General features: G+C 46.3%; 1 protein-coding gene across 2 annotated transcripts; it reads left to right on the top strand.

Moving 5' to 3' along the window:
• Positions 1 to 26: 26 nt before the first annotated feature.
• On the top strand, positions 27 to 23,077 carry DYNLL1 (dynein light chain LC8-type 1). Of its 2 annotated transcripts, none has more exons than XM_060121463.1 (3): positions 27 to 48; positions 21,089 to 21,226; positions 22,758 to 23,077. In XM_060121463.1, exons 2-3 carry the CDS (start codon positions 21,095 to 21,097, stop codon positions 22,893 to 22,895), a joined length of 270 nt encoding a protein of 89 aa, XP_059977446.1. In that variant the 5' UTR covers positions 27 to 48; positions 21,089 to 21,094; the 3' UTR covers positions 22,896 to 23,077. The 2 variants fall into 2 exon arrangements, with proteins under 2 accessions (XP_059977446.1, XP_059977445.1); XM_060121462.1 differs by lacking the exon at positions 27 to 48 and adding an exon at positions 20,740 to 20,875.
• Positions 23,078 to 24,853: the final 1,776 nt, after the last annotated feature.

Here is a 24,853-nt window from a genome sequence, read left to right as displayed (position 1 = left end):
GTCAGTTCCCCAAGGCAAGTCACTCGCCAGCTGCGTCGACTTGGGCAAGTGAGTCAGGCTCCCTGGGCCTCAGTTTTCTCCCTCTGTAGCGCTGCCTACCTCACAGGTTTTTGTGAACATTTGCTGAGGTGAAACGGGTGTAGCGCTCAGAGTGGGCCCCGCGGGCCGTCACTCCGCGTGCAGAGCTCCGCAGGGAGTCGGCCAGGGCCTCAGGCTGACGCCGCAGCGGACTGAAGGAGTCCTCGACTGCCTCAGGTCTGTAGCCCTCTGGGCCACCCTGTCCCTGTTTTGCAGTTGCTTAGAACTGAGGGTGTTAGGTGGATTAAAATGGGTGTAAGAGACCTGAGATGGGCTCCATGGCTGGACTTGAAATTTATCGGAGACAAGGAGGGAGTAAAAGAATCATTACTGGGAATTCCCTGGCGCGCGCTTCCACTGTAGGGGCACGGGTTCTATCCCTGGTCAGGGAACTAAGATCCTGCAAGCCGCGCGGCGTGGCCAAAAAAAAAAAAAAAAAGGATCATAACTGTAGCGACTGTCACTCTAGAGTGCTTCCCGCGAACTGTGCTTTTAATCCTCACGCAGTATGGAGAGATTCCAATATTACAGGTGAGAAAACGGAGGTATCATAATTGGGTCAGATTTAGAACCCAGAGCCATGCTTCCAGCCTATGCACTGGGTCCTTCAGAAGCTCGGGAGCTCAGGTAGACTCCCACCTTGGAACGTTTCCACATTTACATTCCATTGAATGCATTTACATTCAGGGCAGAGCATTGAACCTGGGGACGTTACAAGAATGAGGTCTTGCATCTAGAGTCTTGATCTAAAAAGATTTTTCATGTTAAACATGAAACCCCTGGGGCTTCCCTGGTGGCGCAGTGGTTAAGAATCCGCCTGCCAGTGCAGGGGACATGGGTTCGAGCCCTGTTCCGGGAAGATCCCACATGCCATGGAGCAACTAAGCCCGTGCGCCTGCGCTCTAGAGCCCGCGAGCACATCTACTGAAGCCCGCGTGCACATCAACGAAGAGTAGCCCCCGCTCTCCGCAACTAGAGAAAGCCCACACGCGCAGCAATGAAGACCCAACGCAGCCAAAAATAAATAAATAAAATTAATAAATTTATTTAAAAAAGAAACCTCTGTGGATTGATGGATGGGTAGATGCATGAGAAAGCAAATACAGTAGAACGTTAACTAGATGGTGGGTTAACTAGTAGAACTAGTAGAATCTAGATGGTGGGTGTATTCAGTGTGTTCACTGTACCATTCTTTCAACCTTTCTGTATATTTGAAAACTTTTATAATAAAATGTTGGGGGGAGTTATGAAACAAAAACAAACTCTGTTAGTGCTAGCAATAGCAAGAGAATAAAACCAAATATTTAATTTGTAAATTTATTTATTTATTTATTGGCTGCGTTAGGTCTTCGTTGCTGCTTGCCGGCTTTCTCTAGTGGCGAGCAGGGGCAACTCTTCATTGCAGTGCGCCGGCTTCACATCGTGGTGACTTCTCTTGTTTCAGAGCGCGGGCTTCACTAGTTGTGGCACAAAAGGCTCAGTATTTGTGGCTCAGGTGCTCTGGAGCGCAGTCTCAGTAGTTTTGCACAGGCTTAGTTGCTCCGCGGCATGTGGGATCTTCCCAGACCAGGGATCCAACCTGTGTCCCCTGCATTGGCAGGCAGATTCCTAAACACTGCGCCACCAGGGAAGTTCCCTGATTTCTATATTTTTATTTGTGCTTTTCTGTGTTTATGAAATTCTCTGTAATTAGCATGTACTACTTCCATAATTGGAATAAAAAATAAATTATTTCTAAAATAAAACAATCAGAACCATCTGTTGTATTCTGGATTATGTAAAACTTCTAGTTGTTCTTTCCTGGCCTTCAGAAAGCAAGCAGGAAAGAGCCCTGGCCAGAGTATATAGGAGCTTATGTATCCTAAAGGCACCCTAAAATCCAGATGCCTCCTCATTTGGGGGGGTGCTTAGGTGTACTAACACCACCCTCTGAGTCCTACCACTCCTACCTGATTGTTGCCTGGAATGTGCAGATGGAGGCAGTTGGGTAGTCTCCTAGGGAGAGAGAGGTGGAGTCAGCTAAGTGACCTAACAGAACTCTAGGTGTAAATAGTAATGATTCAACTCGTCTGGTGCAAAGTCTTGCAGCTTGTGATCACCAAAGAAGTTCATATGTAGCCTAGAAAATGTGCCCAGATCTGGGGAAGTGACAAGTACAGCCTTTCTGGATTAGGAGGAAGGCAGCTAAATTGCTAGGAGGCATCATCCAGGGAACCCCAAAGGTGGATTTTGTTTCTGTGAGCCCAGGTACTAACCTTTGCAAGTTAGAACCCAGATGAAGCCCAAATTAGGACGTAATGCTAAAGAGGCCCATGCACTCCATTCTCTACTAAGGCCACAGATGCTAAGGAGGGTCACCCTTTTGAGCTTTTGCCCATCTGGTTATTCAACATCATCAAGTGCATGCTATAATTTAGGCCCTGGTTGCATGCAGTAATACCATTCTGTCCTCAAGGTGTTATATTCAAGTTGTTATTCAAACAGTCAATTTAGAGCACAGTTGTGATAAGGGTAAACTGCTGTGAGGCCACCTAATGCAGTTTTAGAGATTATAAGGGAGGCTTCCAGGAGGAGATATTTAGGTTGAGCCCTGAGGGACCAGTAGGAGTTAACCGTAGGGAAGGAGAAGGCTTTTCAGACAAAAAGGACAGCATGAGCAATTGCTCAGATCATGAGATTATGGTAGACCAGGGGCGAACCCCACCTCCCTACAATATGGCTGGGGCAAAGAGTTCAAGTAGGAAAATGGAGGGCAAAGGAGCTGGGGCCGGGGCCGCCAAGGCCTAGTAGACTGTATTATGGAGTTTGGACTCTACTGAGGGCAGTGAGTAGCCATTGAAGGGTTTTAAGGAGTTATGTTGGGATGAGACCTTCTCAGAAGGAAATGGCAGCTGACTGGACGGGAGATAACGAGTAGGGGAGGAGACTGAGAGCTAATTTGAATGGAGGGTAGCTGCAGGATAGTAGGGAAAGGAAAGGGAGTCAGGGAGAGATGTGGCAGCAGCTGCCATTATAGGGAAACTTGGGGAAAGAGGAGAGATAATTAAAGGGTCAGTGTAGGAAGTATTGCTGTGTAATCGCAGTGTAAGCCCCCTCCTGTGACTTCATTAAAAAATCTGCATTATCGGGCTTCCCTGGTGGCGCAGTAGTTGAGAGTCCGCCTGCCGATGCAGGGGACGCGGGTTCGTGCCCCGGTCTGGGAAGATCCCGCATGCCGCGGAGCGGCTGGGCCTGTGAGCCACGGCCGCTGAGCCTGCGTGTCCGGAGCCTGTGCTCCGCAACGGGAGAGGCCACAGCAGTGAGAGGCCCGCGTACCGCAAAAAAAAAAAAAAAAAAAAAAAAAAAATCTGCATTATACATTAATGATTTTAGAGTTGGATTCATATTGTTCCGGGAAGATATGACAGTGTGCTCAGATTAGCCCAGAGGTGAGTATAGGTAAGAACAGGGATAGCCTTGGGTGGCCTATTGACTAGCAGGTTACATGGGGATGTAACATGGGATTGGGTGCAGGGAGACACCAATGGGGAGACCACTGCCGTCATCCAAGCAAGAGATGCCAGTGGTCTGATGTAAGGTGATAGAGATAGATGCTAAGGAGATGAGATATTCCAAGGACAAAAATCATAGGACTTGGAGATAGATTGGTCGTGGGAGCTGAGGAAGGAGGAGGAGTCCAGGTTAATTGCCAGGTTTCTGGCTTGGGGTACTGGCTAGGCAGTGGTATCGTTCTGAGACAGGGAATAAAGCAGAAGGAACTGATCTGCAAGAGGATGAACAACGATGAGTTCAGATACGTGTGAAGGAGGTAAGAAGGAAGGATAAGAAGTGTGATGGCTCTAGGCTCTACGTGCCCTCTCCAAGAACAGAATTCCAGGTGCATGACCAGGTGATGGTGGATGGACGTTGGAGTCCTCTGATACATGGGATAGGCCTGCCCTTCCCACAGGGCGGGGCTTTCACTTAAGCTGTATGGGAGCTCAATAAAGTTCATCATTCCTAATATGATGATAAGAATGGCACCAGTGGGATTGTCTTCAGATTGAAAAGAAACCTTTGGCCTTGGCAGACTGTGAAGAGTTAATGCATTTCCCACAGCAAGCCGTTTACTCCCTACTAGGGAGTAGGGCAGTGCCCAGTAAAAAATAATAATAGAGCAACACTGGGGATAAAACATTCTACGAACCTGCCCATCTGGTTTCCTCCCTTTCCCTATGACATCAGTCCCCTCTGGCATCCAAGCAAAATGTTTTCTTCTCTGCCAGCCTCAGTCATGAGCTTCTCCCAGACCTTGGCCCTTGGGAGCAGTGGGCAGAAGAGGAAGTGATGGGGGAGTAAACCATCGGTGGGAAAATGAGTCATCTCAGAGAAACTGGTCCAGGCTGGCAGAGAAGGCTTGGGCTGGGTCGCTGTGGAATGTGTTTCTGGCCACTGTACCCTAGGAGCTTTCTGTCATTCTTTGCCACTTTATTTGTGCTATAGAGTAAAATGAAACATTCTGGAGAGCTACATAATTAAGAACTGAGCTGTGCAGGAGAGGAAGGGGACAAGCAGCAGCAGAACTAGGAGATCTGGAGAGAGTATGGAAGGGGGTGCAGAGAGCTTTAGGGAAGCAAGTGCCATGTGTAGGTGGATGAGAAGAGGAGAAAGATGGGAAAGATAATTCAAGAAGAGTTGCAGTACATTGTGACTATTTGGTGTTTTCTTAAGAGACTGCAGAAAATCGGTAACATTTTCAATTATTTTGGGGTAATGAACTGATGTTTCTTTGGGTTTTTTTGGGTTTTTTTTTGCAGTACGTGGGCCTCTCACTGCTGTGGCCTCTCCCGTTGCGGAGCACAGGCTCCGGACGTGCAGGCTCAGCGGCCATGACTCACGGGCCCAGCCGCTCTGCGGCATGTGGAATCTTCCCGGACCAGGGCACAAACCTGCGTCCCCTGCATCGGCAGGCGGACTCTCAACCACTGCACCACCAGGGAAGCCCTGATGTTTCTTTGAATGTGGCCAGACAAGTAGGAACACGAGGGTCTGGTTTCATATGCGGTACATCTAAAGCAGTAAGCGTGCTGAATCTGTAGCAGCCTCATTGCTTCATTTTTGCCAACTTGCTGTATTCTGAGATGGAGGCCTCAAATAGCTTGTCATGTCAGGGCTGCTTTTTCTCGGATCCATGGGCTGCAGGGGTCAGTGAAGCACTGCCTCCCCTCCCAACCCCCCCACGACCCCGCCGAGTTGTGAAAGTTGTAAAGTTGGATGCAAAATATTGCACGTGAGCAGGATAGTCTTGATTCTGGAAGAATATTCACGCAGTGCTATCCAATAGAATTTGCATGATGATAGAAACGTTCTCTATCTGAGTGCAATATGGTAACCCCATGTGACTACATGTAGCTCTTAAGCACTTGAAACGTGGCTGCTACAGCTGAGAAACCGAACTTTTAATTGTATTTAACTGTAATTAATTTTGATTTTAATAGCCAAATGTGGCTAGTGGCTACCATACAGGACAGTGCAGTTCATCATTTTCAAAGGTCTGTAAAACTATACCCCCCAAACTACCCCCCAGAAAAGTTAAGAACCACTAGGGCCAATCCCTTTATAGCCCTGTTGTGTTGGCAAATAGTAAGTGTTTAATAAAAACCTGTTAATTTTTTAACGAGTACTTAAAGAAGAGTTGCTCTAGCTCCAGAAAAAGGGAGCTGAAGTACAAAATGACAAATGGTCTTCTCAGTTTCACCAAGTTTTATTTTCTAAGCCCTAAGTTCCTTACCCTCTACCCAAAACTTTTCCCTAAACATCTTCCACTCTGTCACATACCTTGGAAACTTATTTTATGGCACAGCGAACCAGAAGCACAAGCAAGGGTGGAAGGGGTGTGAAAAGATTAACAACAGTGCTGATAATGTTTTTTGATGCAGCAAGATGAGGCACTGATTTAATAGAATCCTAAAGCTTTGTACTCAATCTTGTACTAAGCAGATTTTTAATGAACTGCATCGATATAATTAGGTAACAGCACCTCAAAAGTAAACACATTCATTAAAGGCAAAAACAAATATGGGAAGTACCTGCAGATTTTATAAAAGTAAAAAACAAAACAAAAACAAAAAAAACCCCCCAGCCTTCTAAGCTGTACCTCCCCCTGTGCTAACATGTGCACAGTAGCTAAATTTCCTTCTGTCTGGCTGAGGCTGGCTCTCCCCCTCAGCCAGCACATGTGCAGGGCTTCTGTGAATGTCACATTGACAAACGTTCCCTGGAGCTAGGCAGCTGGGGACCAGTTTCTTTTGTTATTCCCTCCTTCTCGTGGGCTGCCAGTTTTTCTTGTCATGGCACACTCCTTGACAGTGCCTGCAGGAGACTAGGGTTTTTTCCCTCATGGAACACTCTGACCCCAGCTCTAAAAGCCCAGGCTTGTGTATGTGGCATCTGGGACTTTGGTGGTTTTCCCCACTCCTTGCCCACTTGACATTTGTTCATTCATTCCACCGGGTATTTACTGAGCCGCAGAATAGCCTGGCTCTGTGCTGGGCGCCAGGGACACAAGAGTTATCAAGACCCCCACTGTTAAAAAAAAAAAAGACCACTGTTCACAGACAAAGGGACAATGGCAATGGGTGCTCCTGCAGCTCTTAACCCAGAGCTGAATGGGGTGTTCAGGGAAGACTTCCTGGAGGGAGTGGCTTCTGAGCTGAGTGAGACCTGATGTACCAGCTGGTGTTAACCAGGTACCTGAGGAGAAAAGAAAAGCATTCCAGGCAGAAGGAAAAGCATGTGCAAAGAAAGCTGGGACGACTTCTGTCGCTTTGGGGAAGCTCAGCACAGTTAGGTGGGACTGTTCTTTCTTTCTCACTCTACAGCCGCCAGTGATTTAGGGTGAGAAGCCCTAATGTAAATCAGAACCTGGCTGGGTTAGATTATACATGTAAATCCTAAGTATTTCAGCTGCTCATACAAATGTTTATTGTATATCCCTGACTAGGATGATTGTAAAGGGGATGAGATAGGCTGGAGGGAGGGGAGAGCCTGAGGGGAATATAGTCTCACAGTCTCCTAGGGGAGCTGTGCAAAGCGAAAGGGTACTTGTTTGGAAGCCAGAGGGAAAGCAGAAGAGAACCAAGCAGAAATCCAGCGATCCCTCCTGGGCCTGAGTAAGAAGGGCCGCAGGGGGTGCTGTATTCAAAATGCTAGGATGTTTATTAATAACTATAATTCCCTAAGGAATTGGAAGCACCCTCAAGGTCCACCCAGAGGGGACTTGCTACATGGGAAACGTGCAGTTCTGAATACCATGCAGATGTGAAAAAGAGCAAGTCCCTATACGTAGTTATGAAAAGATGTGCAAGTTATTTATGGAATGCCTACTGTTGGCGCTGTGCTAGATGCTAGGGTGCCAGAGGTGGAGGGGACAGTGTCTGCCTCCCAGAGAGAACACCATCTGCACCCCTTTATCTTGGCCTTTGTGATTTGCCTCCACCAGTCTCTCCCTCATCTCCCATTACTCCCAGATTGCCAACTTCTCCAGGATCTGCTGTGTCTGAAAGCCTGTACCAAGTGTTGCAGGGGCTAGTTCTTCTCCTTGGAACATTGATTTCTCCACCTCTGCCTCCCCAGTCTTTAGCCTGACCAAACCCTCCTTGGCCTTCATGTCCGTGACTTAGTAAGTTGGTGTTCAGTGATGCCAAGACCTGTGTGACCCCAGCCTAGAGCTTTCCTCCCACTTTGTACCTTGGAAAGGCCTAGGTGTCCCCTACTGCTCCTTTCATTCCCTCAGTATTTTTGCCAGTTGAGTTGTCTAAGCACATTCTAGAATCTTTTTATCAAGTTCTATATGGCATCTTCTAGTTTTTTTCATTGGAATGGTGTTATATCTATAAATTTACATGGGGAAAATTTTTCCATTCTTGCTGTATTTGGCCCTCCCACCCAGAAGTTTGGTATCACTTTCTATTTATTCACATCTTTTTTCTTCTTTTCTCCTATTTGTGGCTTATAATTTTTATATTTCTTGAAATCTAAATCTGTAGCACTGTGCTGATACCCAGGGAATACCTGCAGTGTCTTTTTTTGACACCACCTCTGACACCAAATGTGTCGTTTTTCCACACCAGTTCTCCAATTTTCCAACGCCAGCTCTGTGTCCAACAATTCACAACTACCCAGAGTTAGTGCAGACCCCCACAGGTTAAGGGCTTAGTCCCATAAGACTTACCCTCAGTTCAGATGCCAGCTGAAAATGGGGTTACCAGTCTACCCACACTTCTTCCAGGCTGACTATAAATTTGGGGTTCCTATAGACTGTTTATCCCCCAAAATTCATATGTTGGAACCTAACCACCAATGTGATCGTATTAAGAGGTGAGGCTTTGGGGAGATAATTAGGTCATGAATAGGATTAGGGTCCTTATAGAAGAGGCCTCAGAGAGCTCCCTCATCCCCTCTACCATGTGAGGACACAGAGAGAAGGTGGCCATCTATGAACCAGGAAGTGGGCCCTCACCTGAACCTGCCCATGCTGGCACTCTGATCTTGGACTTCCAGTCTCCAGAACTGTGAGAACTAAATGTCTATTGTTTATAAGCCCCCCAGTCTATATAATATTCTGTAACAGCATGCTGAACAGACTAAGACAGGAGTCATGAGCATGGAGGTGTTATTCAAAGCCTTGAAAATGGAAACTATGAGAAGTGGTCCAAAGACTGAGGCCCGGAACACTTCTTCCTGTAGAGGCCAGGGAGAAGAGGTGAAGCAAGTAGATGAAGCTGAGGAGGAGCAGCCAGTGAGCCGGCAGAAGAGGGAGAGTCCTGGGGATACTGGAAGCCAAGCGAAGAATGAGCTTCAGAGAGGCAGAGAGCAACTGTGACAAGTACATCAATGAAGGACGCTGAGAACTGGCCACTGGATTTAGCAGCGTGGTGGTCACTGGTAACCTTGATAAGCTGTTTTGGTGGAATGGACTGGAGAGTGAATGGGAAGTGTCTTAGTCTGTTCAGGCTCCTACAACAAAATACCATGTGCATCTCATTCAGTGTCCACTTCCTCTACACACAAAATGTAAACTCCATGAGGACAGGAGCCAGGTCTGAGTTTCTCCCTTTCATGTCCCTAGTGCCTAGATGGGGGCCTTGTACCAAGTAGGTGCTCAATAAGTATCTCTTGAAATAATGAACAAGTGACTAAGACACAGGGCAGGAACTCTCAGTGTTTATCCTCTAATTGGCCAAAGCACTTAGGCAAGAAAAAATTAAATAAGTAATGGAGCTTCTCTTGGCAGGTGCTGAGGGAGGTACCTCTCTGTACCCAGCACCTAGCTCGGGGCCTGGCGCACAGTGAAAGCTCAGAGAATGCTGCTAGCTGAATAAGCATTACCTCTTATATCTGCACGTACTCCTCGCATTGGTGGTGATCTCATCAAGCCCCATGGCTTTAAGTGTCATCTGTAATCTGATGACTCCCCAAATTATAGGTCTAACCTGGACCTCTTCCCAGAACTCATATATCCAACTGCATATTTGACATTTCCACTTGGAATGTCTAATAGGCATCTCAAACTAACATAGCCAAAACAACTTTTTGTTTCTCTTTTGGCCAGCCTTCCCTATCTCAATCCATTCTTCTCATTGTTCAGGCCACAATTCTTGGAGTCATACTTAACTCCTCTCTTTCCCCCACACCCCGCATTCAATTAATCAGCAAATCTGTCAGCTCCACCTCCAGAATATATCCAGAATCCAACTGCCTCTCATCCTACCTTTGCTGTTACTGTCCTGGTCCAAGCCACCATCACCTCTCACCTGGACTGTTGCAGTAGCCTCTTCCTGGCCTCTCTGCTCCCACTGGCTTCCCCACACTCTATCCTCCACCCAATAGCCAGGTCATCAAGTCTTGGCTCAAATGGCACCTTCTCAGAGAGACCTGCCTGGAAACCTCTATTTAAGACAAGATCTCTCACTCTGTCCCCTTTGGTTCCCTTAGTCTATTTTTATCCATTGAACGTAGCAGGGTCAGACATATTTTTGCTTACTTATTATCTTGTTAGAATGTAAGTCACATGAAGAAGGGATTTTGCCAGTTTTGTTCTCTTGTGGATCCCTAATAGGGTTCTGATCACCAATCACAATAGAGTTTCCCTCACACCAACAAGCAATTCTCTGGACACCAGCTGGGTGTCCTACAATTCAACTCAGTTCTGATACCATCTACCTGGAGATGACATCAGATTCCACTGTCAAGGGTTCAGTCCTACAAGACTGCCCCCTCCCCCAACTTCAGAAGCCAGTTGCAAGCCCAGGTTGTTACCTGTACTTTTGACCAACTAACTATAAGTCAGAGGTGCCCACGACCCCCTCCTTGAGTTCAATTAATTTGCTAGAGCAGCTCACAGAACTCAGAGAAACATTTTACTTACTAAATCACTGTTTGTTTGCTTGTTTGTTTTAAACATCTTTATTGGAGTATAATTGCTTTAAATCACTGGTTTATTATGAAAGGCTGTAACTCAGGAATAGCCAGATGGTAGAGACACAAGGTATGGGGAAAGGGTGGGGGGCTTCCATGTCTTCTGCAGCGCACCGCCCTTCCTGAACCTCCATGTGTTTACCAACCTGGAAGCTCTCTGAACACCGTCCTTTTGGGTTTTTATGGAGGCTTTATTACATAGGCATGGTTGATTAAATCATTGGTCATTGGTAATTGAACTCACTCTCCAGCCCCTCTTCCCACCTCAGGGGCCAGGGGTGGGACTGAAAGTTCTAAGCCTTTAATCTCATGGTTGGCTCCACTGACAACCAGCCCCACCTTAGCTGCTTTCCAAAAGTCAGCTCATCAGCAGAAACCCAGTTGTGGTGGGAAGGGGCTTGTTATGAATAACAAAACACTCATTTCACCTTTATAGCTCTGAAGTGATTTCAGGAACTGAGGACAAGAGACCAAATGTTATAACAAAAGATGATCCCATTGCTCGTGTTATATTTATATATAACAAGATATATATATATAAATATGTTTATAATATATATTTCTTATCATAAATTGTAATGTCACAATCCCCAGCACGCAGAACAGTGACTGACATCTGGTTCTCTCTCAGCAATCATGAATGAAGGTCTGAATGAACTCTTGAGTTCTGGAGAGTCAGGTTTTCTTCCAGTCAGTGCGTAAGAGTGGAGATGCCGGAAATCAGATACCAACTGCTTGTTCCTTTGTCTGGGGCCCTAGAATAATTGAGATTTAACTTGGGGCCACTTTGCATATAATTAAAGAGTGACAGCAAGGTCTCCTAGAGCAGACTCCAGTCCTGCCTCCTAGTCTATGCAGGAGGGAACTTGTTCTGTAATTGTTGGACATCCCATCCCTTTGTCTGTAAGTAAGCCCGCCTGCCCTGTGGTCCTTACACAGGGCTGTGAGTCTGGGATCTGTGGCATTCAGACTCATCCTAGATTATTATTATTATTATTATTTTTGGCCACACCACTTGGTTTGTAGGATCTTAATCCCTCGACTAGGGATTGAACCCGCGTCCTCAGCAGTGAGACCGCTAAGTCCTAACCAATGGACTGCCAGGGAAGTCCCATCCTAGATTTATTTAGGGCACTGGTTCTCAACTAGGGGGCAATTTCACCCTCCAGCGGACATTTGACACTGTCTGCAGACTCTTATTTATTTATTTATCTTTGGCTGTGGGCTCTAAGTTCCCTGACCAGTGATTGAGCCCGGGCCCTCCGCAGTGAAAGTACAGAGTCCTAACCACTGGACTGCTAGGGAATTCCCTGTCTGGAGACATTTTTGGTTAATAACTGGGTGTGCGGTGCAATTGGCATCCAGTGGGTAGAGGCTAGGGATGCTGTTAAACATCGTTCAATGCACAGAACAGTCCCCCAGCAGAAAACTTTCTGGTCCAAAATGTTGGTTCTGAGGTTGAAGAATTCTGGTTTAGGGTACCATTAATGATAATTGGTAGCCAGCATCATTGACCTTTGCCATGTGCCAAGTCCTATACCACCTACTTTATATGCACCATCTCAATCTCCAAATTGTCCTTGAGAAACAAGGACTATTACAATCCCCATTCTACAGGTGAGGAAACTGAGGCTCAGAGAGGTAGAGTCACTTACCTAAGGTCAGACACCTTAGTAGGGGCAGGGTAAGGCTGCACACCCAGGTCCGCCTGGCTTCAAAGTCTGTGCTTTTAGCCTCTTCTCTGGGTTTTCTGCTTACTGATTGGGAGCTGAGGGGGGCCCACTAGGCCTCTCTGGACGTGCCTGAATTTATCTGCTGCACCCCGGACAGGGGGCTGAGCAATCAGGCTTCGGAGGTATCTGTCCATTCAGGCGAAGCTTGGCTATGGGCCAGAGGGAAGCTTTTTCTTCCCTGAGTTGTCCCAGTCTGTCTGGCCTCACTCTCCCTGCACTGCAGTACAGTTCTTGGCTCCACAACTCAGTTCCCCTGCCAGCCCCAGGCTAGTGCCAGCCCTTCTCCATGGGAAGAAAGCTTCTAGATTCAGACCTAGGCCTTGCACACTCTCCCACTGAGCCTCTCCTTTCTGTACAGGAGTTCTTGAATCAACCCTGGGGACTGCAAGGTCACATTCCTCACACTTCCTTTTAGGTAAGGGAGGGCTGGAGCTGCTAGGTTGGTGACAGAACTCATGGTCCAAGAAAGTGCTTGAGGTCCCAGAAAATCTTGGAAAGTGATTGCTGGACAGGGCTGGGAACAGTGCAGTCCTGGGCCAGTGGCAGGGTGCAGGCTGTGGCTTTTTCTCTCTTGTTCTGGGACCTCCAGTCCCTGCAAGAAATCCCTCAGTGTGCTTGTGAACAAATCCAAAGGGCTTTCTGAGGGCCCTGGGAAAGTATGATGGCTAAAGTACAAAGAATTTGTTCAGGGAAGATCAAGACAGTCAAGGACAAATCTGGGGTCAAATTTGAGAGAAAACAACTCTGAATTAGTTTGAAAAATCCATTCTTTCTTCAGTCCATCTATCCATCCATTCATCTATCCATCCATCCAACATATATTTAGGGAGCTCCCACCAGGAGCCACGGATGCTGAGAGTCTCCAGGGACACACATCATCTCCCTTTGTCTGGGGAGGTGAGGCAGCTCAGAGGTTTCATCGACCACGTAAGTCTGTACAGTCAGAGCAGGGTTCAAATTCCAGCCTTGTCATTCCTAGCATTGTGACTTTAGGCAAGGGACCTCACCTCTCCGCACCTAATTTTTCCTCATCTATGTAATGGAGAGATCAACAGCTCTTATTAACATCCACCTTATAGAGTTGTGAGAAGTCAAGGAGATAATGTGTCCCAAATGCTTAGCACATAGTAAGTTCTCAGTACATAACAGCAGTAGCTACCATCTTTTGGACCTTGGCTAGGTCTTTTTTTTTTTTTTTGGGGGGCTGCACCACGCGGCATGCAGGATCTTAGTTCCCCAACCAGGGATCGAACCCGTACCCCCTGCAGTGGAAGCATGGAGTCTTAACCACTGGACCACCAGGGAAGTCCCTGGCTAGGTCTTTAGATGCATTATTTAATATAAACCTTGCCACCACCCTACAATGAAGGTATTATCTCCATTTAAAAATCAGGAACCTATACCTCTGAGAGGCTAACTCGTAGGAGGGCACACAACTTAGGTTTTTCCCAAGTCTGTCTCATTCTAAAGCCTATGATTTCAGAAGCTTTGCCTCCCTCTCATGATGATTTCCAGTAATAAGAATAGAAAATGCATGTTTTCAGGCTCAGAAGGGTTCTCAAGAAAACTTAGCAGCTAGGAGTGGAATATAGTGAGTTGCCCAGACATGTGATGCTACAGAACCCAATTGATGGGCCAATTCAGTGGGATCTGGTGAGGGAATCTTGCATTCATTCCAAGAGTATAGGTTATTCTAGAGCAATTGTTCTTTATCCTCCTTGGGTTCTGAATCCCTCTGTGCCTCTGATGAAAGGTATAGATCCTCTCCCTGGAAAAATGCCTGTGAGCACAACACACATCTTGTGCATAATTCCTGGGGACTTGTAAAACCTTCGCAATCCATCCACCGGACCCCCTTTAAGAGCCCTCCGCTAGGGCAGCGTTTCCCAAGTGTGGGACACATATCACTGGCGGGGTCCCAGATCAGTTTAGCAATATGAGGGCAAAACGTTTTATACTATATTATTTGTTTATATTTTATGGGTACCTTCTATTTATGATAAATGAGACTAGTTTTCTGTTTATGGTAATAATATAAATTTGCCTTTTAAAATGCTTATTAAAAATAGGGAGTTTAATTGAAGAAAAATATTGAAGAAATAATAGTAGAGGTAGGGTGCAGGTATGGCAAAAACCATGAGGACGATTTGGGAAATGTCTCTGGGGTTTCTCCTTGGTGGAGTCACGGTGAGTTTACTTTAGCGTCATCTGAATTTCCAGAGGACCCTGGAAATGACTTACTTTGGGGCTCTCTACGTTGATGGCATGGTTCTGACCAACCAAAAATGCTGTTGAGTCTCCACTTTCTTACCTTCCCATGGAATTCCCCTAGTGCCTATGATGAGCTGAACCCTCCCTGCTGCCAATCAAAACTACACCAGATACTGTCCTCATGCAGATCTAAGTGCAAGCATTTTGGTGCCATACCCATTCATTTATTCAGCAAACACCATGTGCCAAGTAGCAAGCATAGGCCATGATCCATTCACGCCCAGAAAGTGTGAAATCCCCAGCACCCAAGGGTAAAGCCAACTTGTCTGAGGTGATGGAAAGAGCAGTAGATTTGGAGTCAAACAGACCAGGATCTTAGAAATCTGGTTCCATAGCCGCACGGCTTGCAGAATCTTAGTTCCCCAACTAGGGATTGAACCCATGCCCTCGGCAGTGAGAGCTCGGAATTCTAACCACTAGACCACCAGGGAATTCCATGACATCACTTCTGATACTGTGTGTGTTTGTTTGTTTTTCTAACACCAAATACTTATTTTTCCACATCCATTCTCCAACATCCACTGGGTGTCCAACAATTCAGTTCTGACGCTGACTCCCAGAGTTAGCACAGACCCACAGGCTAAGGGCACAGACCCACAAGACTGCAAATGGGGTGCCCACGTTACCCTCACCATGCCCAGCTGACTATAAATTTGGGTTGCCACAACCACTTCCTCAGGCTTGATAATTCTCTAGAATGACTCACAGAACTTAGAAAAGTACTCTACTTACTATTACAGATTTATTATAAAGGATGCAACTCAGGAACAGCCAAATAGAGGAGATGCATAAGGCAAAAGGTATTGGGGGGTGGGGGGATGCAGAGTTTCAGTGTCCTCTCAGGGTGCACCACCTGCACAGCACTTTATAGTTTTGGAGTTGTTATGGAGAATTTGTTACATGGGCATGGCCACTGGGGATTGAACTCAATCTCCAGCCCCTTTCCCCTCCCAGGAGGTCAGGAGATGGGGAAGGTAGGGGAAGGGGACATGGGTAGGAATAGGGGGCTGAAAGTTTTAACCCTCTAATCATATGGTTGTTTCCTCTGATGACCAGCTATCTAGATACCTGAAACTATCTATATATCTGAAGGCATCTTGCCTCCTTCCCCCCAAAGAGTCACCTCGTTACCTAAACTCCAGTGTAATTGATAGAGACTCATTATGATAACAAAAGATTCTCTTATAACTCAAATAATTTCAAGGGTTTAAGAGCTCTGTGCCTGGATCTTTGGACAAAGACCAAATACATATATATATATATATATATATATATATGTTCTATTATACTTCTTTGAGTCTGTCTTCTGGTTACAAAAAGAGAGTATTCAGCTGAATAAAAGGTTGCCAACTGGAGGCCCATAGGCCATATCTAGACTGCACTGTGTTTTAAGAAATGAATTTGTGACCAACATTAAAATGATGATATTTCCCATAAAAATAATTCAGATTTCTGGTCTCTCTTGAAAATCAGATGATTTTAGCAACACTGGGTCAACAATCCCAAATGGCAACATCTGCCTGGGCACCTTTTAAAGGGCTTTTCTAGGGACTTCCCTGGTGGTGCGGTGGTTAAGAATCCACCTGCCAATGCACGGGACACGGGTTCAAGCCCTGGTCCGGGAAGATCCCACATGCCATGGAGCAACTAAGCCTGTGCGACACAACTACTGAGCCTGCACTCTAGAGCCCGTGAGCCACAACTACTGAGCCCACATGCCACAACTACTGATGCCCGCGCCTATAGCCCGTGCTCTGCAACAGAGAAGCCACCGCAATGAGAAGCCCGCACACCGCAACGAAGAGTAGCCCCCGCTCGCCACAACTAGAGGAAGGCTGCGTGCAGCAACGAAGACCCAACGCAGCCCAAAATAAATAAATTTTTTTTTTAAAAAAGGGCTTTTCTATTTGCCACAGTCCCCTCCACTCCCTATTGTACCACCTACCTCACCTCACTCATTAATGTTACCTGCTGGGCTCCTGTACTTCTAAAGCCCTTTCAAACCCCCAAACCCATGATATTGGAAAGATTAGGTTACTGTTGACTAGAAACTCCTTGAGGATGGGGCTGTAACTGACTCTGGGTATATATTTCAAGCATCCAAATCCTGAACAGACATTTCATTTACAACTAGCGATATTTATTACTTGCCTCACTGTGCGATAAGCAGATAGGAAGTGAGAAATGATTCTGCAAAAATAAGTGGTAACAGAATGAAAAAGGCCGTTGGTTCCTAGAAATAATATCCCCCAAATGTCTCTTGGGGTTAAACACAGGCCAGAAAATCATGAGTTTCTTTTTTTTTTTTTTTTATTTATTATTTATTTGGCTGCGTCAGGTCTTAGTTGCCGCGTGCAGGATCTTTGTTGGGGTATGCGTGATCTTTAGTTGCAGCACACGGGATCTTTTAGTTGCGGCATGTGGGCTCTTGTTCCCCGACCAGGGATCGAACCCAGGCCCCCTGCACTAGGAACACGAAGTCTTTATTATTTTAATTAATTAATTAATTTATTTATGGCTGTGTTAGGTCTTCGTTGCTGCACGCGGGCTTTCTTTAGTTGCGGCGAGCAAGGGCTGCTCTTTGTTGTGGTGCACGGGCTTCTCATTGCAGTGGCTTCTCTTGTCACAGAGCATGGGCTCTAGGCGTGTGGGCTTCAGTAGTTGTGGCACGTGGGCTCAGTACTTATGGTTCACAGGCTCTAGAGCGCAGGCTCAGTAGTTGTGTCGCACGGGCTTAGTTGCTCTGCGGCATGTGGGATCTTCCTGGACCAGGGCTCGAACCTGTGTTCCCTGCATTGGCAGGTGGATTCTTAACCACTGCGCCACCGGGGAAGCCTGGGAACACGAAGTCTTAACCACTGGACCACTAGGGAAGTCCCAGCATGAGTTTTTGATAGTGCTCTTACTTCATTTTTTAAATATTTATTTATGGCTGCGTTGTGTCTTCGTTGCTGCGCGCAGGCTTTCTCTAGTTGCGACTAGTGGGGGCTACCCTTCGCTGCGGTGTGTGGGCTTCTCATTGCGGTGGCTTCTCTTTGTTGCGGAGCATGGGCTCTAGGCTCGCGGGCTCAGTAGTTGTGGCACAGGGGCTTAGTTGTTCCATGGCATGTGGGATCTTCCCAGACCAGGGATCGAACCCATGTCCCCTGCATTGGTAGATGGATTCTTAACCACTGCGCCACCAGGGAAGCCCCACTTCTTTTTAAAAAAATTTATTTATTTATTATTTATGCTGTGCCCGGTCTTAGTTTCTGTGTGTGGGATCTTCGTTGTGGCATGTGGACTTCTTGGTTGCCGCATGCATGTGGGACCTAGTTCCCCGATTAGGTATAAAACCTAGGCCCCCTGCATTGGGAGCGTGGAGTCTTACCCACTGGACCACCAGGGAAGTCCCTCTTCCTTCACTTTTAAAGAAAATAATTAGGGTCAAGAGCTGGTTGAGATGAGCAGCAAACACAGAAGATGCTCAGGAAGGCAGGTGCTACAAATGGAGAAAAACCTACAGGCATTTATCGAGCAAAATCCTCTTATTTGTTAGAAAACCTTAACATCATCCCGTCCCAAACTCCTTTTCTTCAAAGTTATTAATAAGAAGAAGGCACACTGTCTCCTCAGCTAAATGTATTAAAGTAATATTGAAGTTAAGAGAATGGACTTTAGGGTCATCCAGACCTGGAATTTTTTCCTTTATTAACAGCTTGACCTTGTGAAAGTCAATTTCCTAATCTGTAAGCTGGGGATATAAGACCTGGAATTCTTAATTCAATGCATATCTAAGTCAGTGCATGCTATGTGGCAGATGCTGAATTCGATGATGAAGATGCAGCAGTGATGAAGACAGGCAGGGACAAATAGCCAATAACTGAGCAAATAAATACATGAGATAATTCATGTGAACTTATTCTGAAGGAATAAATGAGGCAAGTACAATGGAGGAAATAAAAAAGTTACTTCAGTAGAGAGTAACTGAAGTGTGGTGGTAGGGGGTAAGTAGAGATGATTCTTTAGGGAAGGAGGCATCTGAGCTCAAATCTAAATGAGCAGAAGTTATGCCAGGAGGGAGATGGGAGGAAAGGGGTCCCAGGCACAGCTGTTGTGAGGAGCAACTGAGTAAATGCCAAGCACTTGGTGATAGGCAACCACTCAATACACAGCTGCTGTTCTTATGACCTCATCCCCTTTAACGACTCTCAGCTCCTTCTGTTCAAACAAGGAGAAGCTGGCCAAGCCATAGATCAGAGGGTTTAAAACTATATACACTACCAAATGTAAGGTAGATAGCTAGTGGGAAGCAGCCGCATAGCACAGGGATATCAGCTCGGTGCTTTGTGACCGCCTGGAGGGGTGGGATAGGGAGGGTGGGAGAGAGGGAGATGCAAGAGGGAAGAGATATGGGAACATATGTATATGTATAACTGATTTACTTGGTTATAAAGCAGAAACTAACACACCATTGTAAAGCAATTATACCCCCATAAAGATGTTAAAAAAAAACCAACTATATACATGAAAAGTAAAGGCCCCCAAGAGAGATTCAGGTTCTGGCATCATCGTTAGATTCCATAGTTCTGAATCATGCATCCAAGTCAGCAAGTCAGGTAGAAGCACTAACCCAGACTCACTCCTGTTGCCAATACAACTTCTTCCCCAACAGCGACTCTGTGTAGAACTACTTTAACTCCTCCAACCCATAATCCCACCACTGGAAACCTGAAACTGGGAAAAGTCTCTTAATTTGATTTAATTGATATGCATATGTTGTACCGGAGTTTCTCATTATTCCCAGCTGGTTTCTCTTTGGCATTGTGTGCCTCTGATCAAATTGTAAGGGGCTCTGGATTAATGAGAGTGGGTGGTCAAGTAGAAACAGGCAGAAATGTAAACAGAAAGCTTCTGGTTACATGATTAAACTGATAACTTGTTTATGCAAGTTCAAAAACACATTTTAGGTATTTTAAGGGTTGGTTGTTCAAAATCTTGCCATGACTCTTGGGACAGTTCCATAAATTGACAGCCATCGGTAAGATTCTTCCAACCCTTACTATGTGCCACAAGTTGTGCTGAGAACTTCAAATGCACTAGTTTATTTAATACTCCCAGCATGCCTATGAAGTGGTTTCCTTTTATATTTAATCCCGTAACAGATTAGAAAACTGAGGTTCAAACAGCTAGTAAAATGACAGGGCTAGGATTTAAATATTTAAATCCAGATCTGATCCTGCTCCCCAACCCCACCCCAAGTCCTTGGTTTTTTATCCACTTAGTGGTTAGTCTCCCTAAACCAGAGGAAATACCTCTAAGGGATGCCATTCTATTCATTAGGGCACCTCCGCCCTAGAGGTAAATCCCCACCAAGAAACTCCTACACAGGAAAGACTGCCTCATCTGAGCAAGAAGCCCCACCCTGGACACACACCACCGGGATCGGCACTCCCAAATCCACCCGGAGGGCTCCCCACCCCCTTAAATGAGGTCTGCATTGCCCAGCAGGGAGACCCCACTCTTGGGGATAATCTCTTAATTCATAAGGAAACCCTCTCCCATTTCTGAGGACCTCTGACACCCGCACTCCCATATTTCAGAGGAGGTCCGGCTGCATAATTTGCATGGCCCAATGCAATATGAAAATGTGGCGTCCCTTGTATTAAAAAAAAATACGAATTTCAACAATGAGACAGCAGAGCATTAAACCAAATCCTGGGGCTCCTCTTCTGCGACTGCACGGATCACTTGCCCACGAAGCCAGCCCTGCTTAAGAGATACCCTTCTAGTGAAGCGATTGGCTACCTCAGTCAGAAAGGGTAAATCCTTCCGACCTGGGATGGGAGGAAGGGACGTGGGATACCCAACTTCCAAAGACAATACTTATTCTAGAACACACTCTGGGACAACCTCCGTAAATTTGGAATCACTTCTCTTGACCTGGACGGAAGCTTCCTTCGCACCTCTCTAGCCGCTGGGCGGTCCTCGCGACCCCACCCCAGCACCGCCTTCGGGGTGTTTGGCCTCATCTCGTGCGGCCCATTGCCGGGGCAACCGACGCCGAGAGCGGTGCATTGTGGTCTGCAACAAAATGCAGGAGAAAGATCCTGAGGGAACCATTGAGTCCATGGGCCAATGGGAGAGTTCTGGGGCTGTGTCAAGCCAATAGGGACGTTCGGTGGGGGGCGGGGCCGGCGGGAGCAGGGCGGGGCTTAGGTACTAGGCGGCGGCGGGTGGCGTGGGGCTCCATAGATGCGCCACGGCTTTAGTAGGGACCGTTCGTCTCGACCGGTCTGAGCCTCGCCAGCCCCTCCCCCAGGAGACCGTTGCAGTCGGCCAGCCCCTGCTCTTTGGTGAGAGACTCGGGGGGGTTCCACTATCTGGCTTCGTCCCCTGCCGGACTTATCCCGCCGTTCGGTCCGCGCGGCCCGCGCTTCCTGAGAAGTGGGGTTGGGGGTCGTCCCGGGGTGGCGTGGGGCGGGCGGAGCGGGCCGGGGAAGCTGGCGCCTCGCAGGCGCAGCCCATAACCCAACTCCTCACCCTTTGCCCGGGCCTCGCCCCCCCAGGTAACCATGTGTGACCGAAAGGCCGTGATCAAAAATGCCGATATGTCGGAGGAGATGCAACAGGACTCGGTGGAGTGTGCTACTCAGGCATTGGAGAAGTATAATATAGAGAAGGACATTGCGGCCCATATCAAGAAGGTGAGGACAGGGCGCGGGCGTGGGGTTTCGGGCAGTTTGCGCTCAGCTGGGGCGAGTCACAACTTAGTTCCTTCTCCTCGATCCTGCGTCCCCCGAGCAATGGCAGAGATACTTGGGGGGCACGCAAAGTAGCGCGGGTGTAGAGGTTTCCAGAAAAGGACGCAAATGAATTTTGCGCTTCTCTTGAAGATCGGCCCCTCAGCGTTCGAAGTTTTTTTTTTTTTTTAATTACCCAGCTCCACGGGGAAAGCGCCACCTAGTAACGGTTTCTAGGATCAGGCAGCAGCGGTTCCCCCCCTTCTGCATGATTGCTGCGCCCAGGATCCATCTGGGTGCTCGAGAGGGGGGTAGCTGCGTGGGTGTTTCCAGCAGGGCCGAAGGGAGATCTTGCCAGCCTTCAGTGGGGAGTCAGTCGGCAGTTGAGGGAAAGTGGGTGGTAGTGAGGGCTGGGTACTAGGTTGGGGGATTGGTAAATGGCAGTCTGTAGAAAGCTGGCAGGCCTGCCAACTTCTCGAGCTATGTTTTCTAGAAGGGAAGGAAGCTGGCAGCCTAAGCCGTGGGAGGGTTCTAGTCGAGAATGAGAAGATGAAAGACTTCGGATGGAGCAGAAATAAATACCTTTTTGACAGAGGCAGCAGCAGTGCGTTGGTCTAGTTTGTAAGAATTTTATTCCCCTTAATCTAAAAGACGTTCTTGCTGTGTACAATACAATAGTAGCCAAATTTTGCCTAACTCACCAGAGACTTGTAGTACTTTCATAGAGAAGGACTAGCTTTGGCCCCTGCCTAGAGCTACCCAGTGAAACCTAGAGCCTCTGGGGGTGGGGAAAATAGGGAAAAGTTGTTACTGCAGTTTGCTCTCCTTGAGGACCAGGTGGTAGATTAGCACTGTTAGGATAGATGTGGGAAGAAGGGCTATTGACAGAAAGATAAAATTTGCCCAGGTAGCTGTCAGGTTCTGCTTCCAGCATTCTTTTTATAGGGACAGTGGAGTGCCAAGTGTCTTGTCCGTTTAAATTTTGATCCACAGTGGTTTAGAAGCTCATTGAGGCTTTGTTCTTTTGGAAGTCTTTTGTTTCAATAATACTGAAATGAGTTATAGTGGGGGTATTTTGGGCTAAATATTTACTATTTTCTTGGCTTTTGTAGGTGCATGTCGTACAATAGGAGGATAGTTTAGTTCTGTTTAAAAACTAGAGGATAAACTAGAACTGATGTCACCTGCTGTTAATGAATAAGAATATTCTAGAAGTTATGAAGGTGTAATTGCCATGATAACAAAGCGCTCTGTCTCTGACGTTGCCCTTTCTGACTTTTACCTCCCCAGCCCCCATTCCCAGCTTAGCTCAGATTGCAAGTATGTTTGCATTAATGCACCATGTAGGCGATTTGGAGCTGAGGAACATTCTTTCATTCTAAGAATTTGCAGATGCTGACGTTCCTTCTTTCTGCTCTGCTTATCTAGGAGGCAAACTCTGACCTCTGGTTTAGCACTAAAATTCTGTGTTCTTTTTCTCCTCCCCTTCCCCCAGGAGTTTGACAAGAAATACAACCCCACCTGGCACTGCATCGTGGGGAGGAACTTCGGTAGTTATGTGACACATGAAACCAAACACTTCATCTACTTCTACCTGGGCCAAGTGGCCATTCTCCTGTTCAAATCTGGTTAAAAGCATGGACTGTGCCACACCCAGTGATCCATCCAAAAACAAGGACTGCAGCCTAAATTCCAAACACCAGAGACTGAAATCTTCAGCCTTGCCTAAGGGAACACCTCGATCTTTATTGTGTTGTTTTGTACAGGGCATTCTCTGTACTAGGTTGTTGTGGTTATAAAGCAATTAGCAAAACAGCTTACATTTGTATTTATTTTCTATTCCATACCTCTCTGTCCCATGTTTTTTCTCTTCAAAATCCATTCCTTAAAAGAAATAAATGTGTTGGAGAAGTGTGCGTTAATAACGATTTGTTCAAATAACCTAGGGTTGAAGATGGCCTATTGTTTGATCTTGGGTAGTTTGGTGGGGGTGATTCCTTGAAGTTTCTGTGGGATATAACAGACTAGCCTATTCAACGCTCTTGAGTTTCATTCTTGCCCATCCTGCTACTGTTATGCATGGAAGAATACTACTCAGAAGTGCATGTTAAGAAATGCATGGCAGAGAAACTACTGAATTAACTCTTATTCCTAATCTGATGCTTTCCTTAAGTGCTCATTTTGTTAAAAGATACTGCTATAGAGTGTTCTGGGCCTTAGGCCTCAAGTGGTGATGAATGTATAGTAGTTCCATGGTTGTAAAATGGAAATAAGCTAATAAGAAAGTTGGGCTCTAGACTAATTTCCCCTCCCCTGCCTTGGCCAAAGTATATTCTAAAGATTAAAGGTGGTCTTAAAAGGGAAATCTTTTGAGGCAGCCCTCCATGTGATTCTAATAAAGTCTGCAGGAATTTAAACTTATAAGCCTGCTGTGCTGTGCTTTAACTAGCTGTGTTCACATGTGAATTGAAGCTTTCACTAAAAGACCCAATTAAAACTGGATAAGTAAACTTCATTAAAGGTTTCCTGCTATCAATTTTAGGAAGACAAATCTTTTCTATGAATAAAAGCGAATATGGCAGACTTGGCTTTTGTAGATAGGAAATATTCCAGAGGCTGAGACAACCCACGCCCATCCTGGGAAGCTGCAAGGAAGGTCCTGGCTTTTAAGTTCCCCTTTGTTTTCAGTGTTCACATGAGGTAAGCCTTTTTGTTTTAGACCTTGGATCTATGAGATACAATTAGGGTGTCTGAGCAGCCAGGCTAATGCTACACAGAGCGGGTGATAGATCTGAATTGACTGATGATTCCATCTTGAGAGCAATATTAGGTCTGTAACATCTTTGGGAGGTTGTTTTTCTTTACCAGAACTTGGGGTCTTAAAAGTTCTAGTGAAGTTGATCAATGTTAGGACTGAGAAAGTTTCAGGGTAGAGGGGCAAACAATTGTTTTACTATTATGGCAATTCAAGTGGGAGAAGTTTTTCCCCTGCTTTCTGCAGGAGAGGAGCAGGAGGTACTGTGGAACGGGACTGCAATTGCAGTCGTTTAGGTTTGTATTTATATGAACAGACTGAGAATGTTCCTGTAATACATCTTTTTTCTACCTCCTTTTCCTCTTTTGTGACCTGGCTATATTTGAAGCCCAACAGGTGTTTGGCTTTCAAAGCTGCATCAATCTTGTCGATTTTAGCTCTACTTCCAGTCTCCAGCTGCCTTCAGGCCACAAACGGCTGGACAATGGGAGTTCTAATTTCATCAGGCCCATATCTATTGCCAGGAAGTGACAGCTTTTAACTTTTCTTTCTTGATTCAGATATGAGAATCACATTGCCACTGAGCGAGGACTGGGTTGATGACCTATGAAGGTTTTTTTAGTGCCTGCTCCTTGTTAATTTCAGAGGCGCCAGCTGGCTGAAAACAAAACTTAAAAGTTTTTCTAAGGTGTAGCATTTTATCAATCGTTCTAAGGTGCTGTTCTTTGAGACACGTGTATATAGAGTGCTGTATCTGGAAGCTTTTCAGTGACAAGGGCACAATCTTGTGAGTGAAGGTCGTGACTCACGTGAAGGGGTAAATGACCCCTTCTGTG

Source organism: Lagenorhynchus albirostris, chromosome 14, assembly GCF_949774975.1.
Source record: "Lagenorhynchus albirostris chromosome 14, mLagAlb1.1, whole genome shotgun sequence".
NCBI lineage: Eukaryota > Metazoa > Chordata > Mammalia > Artiodactyla > Delphinidae > Lagenorhynchus > Lagenorhynchus albirostris.
This window is presented reverse-complemented; position numbering and strand designations above follow the sequence as displayed.

Bases quoted from the DNA above. Each gene is read 5' to 3' on its own strand.
- DYNLL1 (XM_060121463.1), top strand. From the start codon at position 21,095: ATGTGTGACCGAAAGGCCGTGATCAAAAATGCCGATATGTCGGAGGAG. The intron at 21,227-22,757 runs GTGAGGACAGGG...CCCTTCCCCCAG, and splicing joins TTGCGGCCCATATCAAGAAG to GAGTTTGACAAGAAATACAA.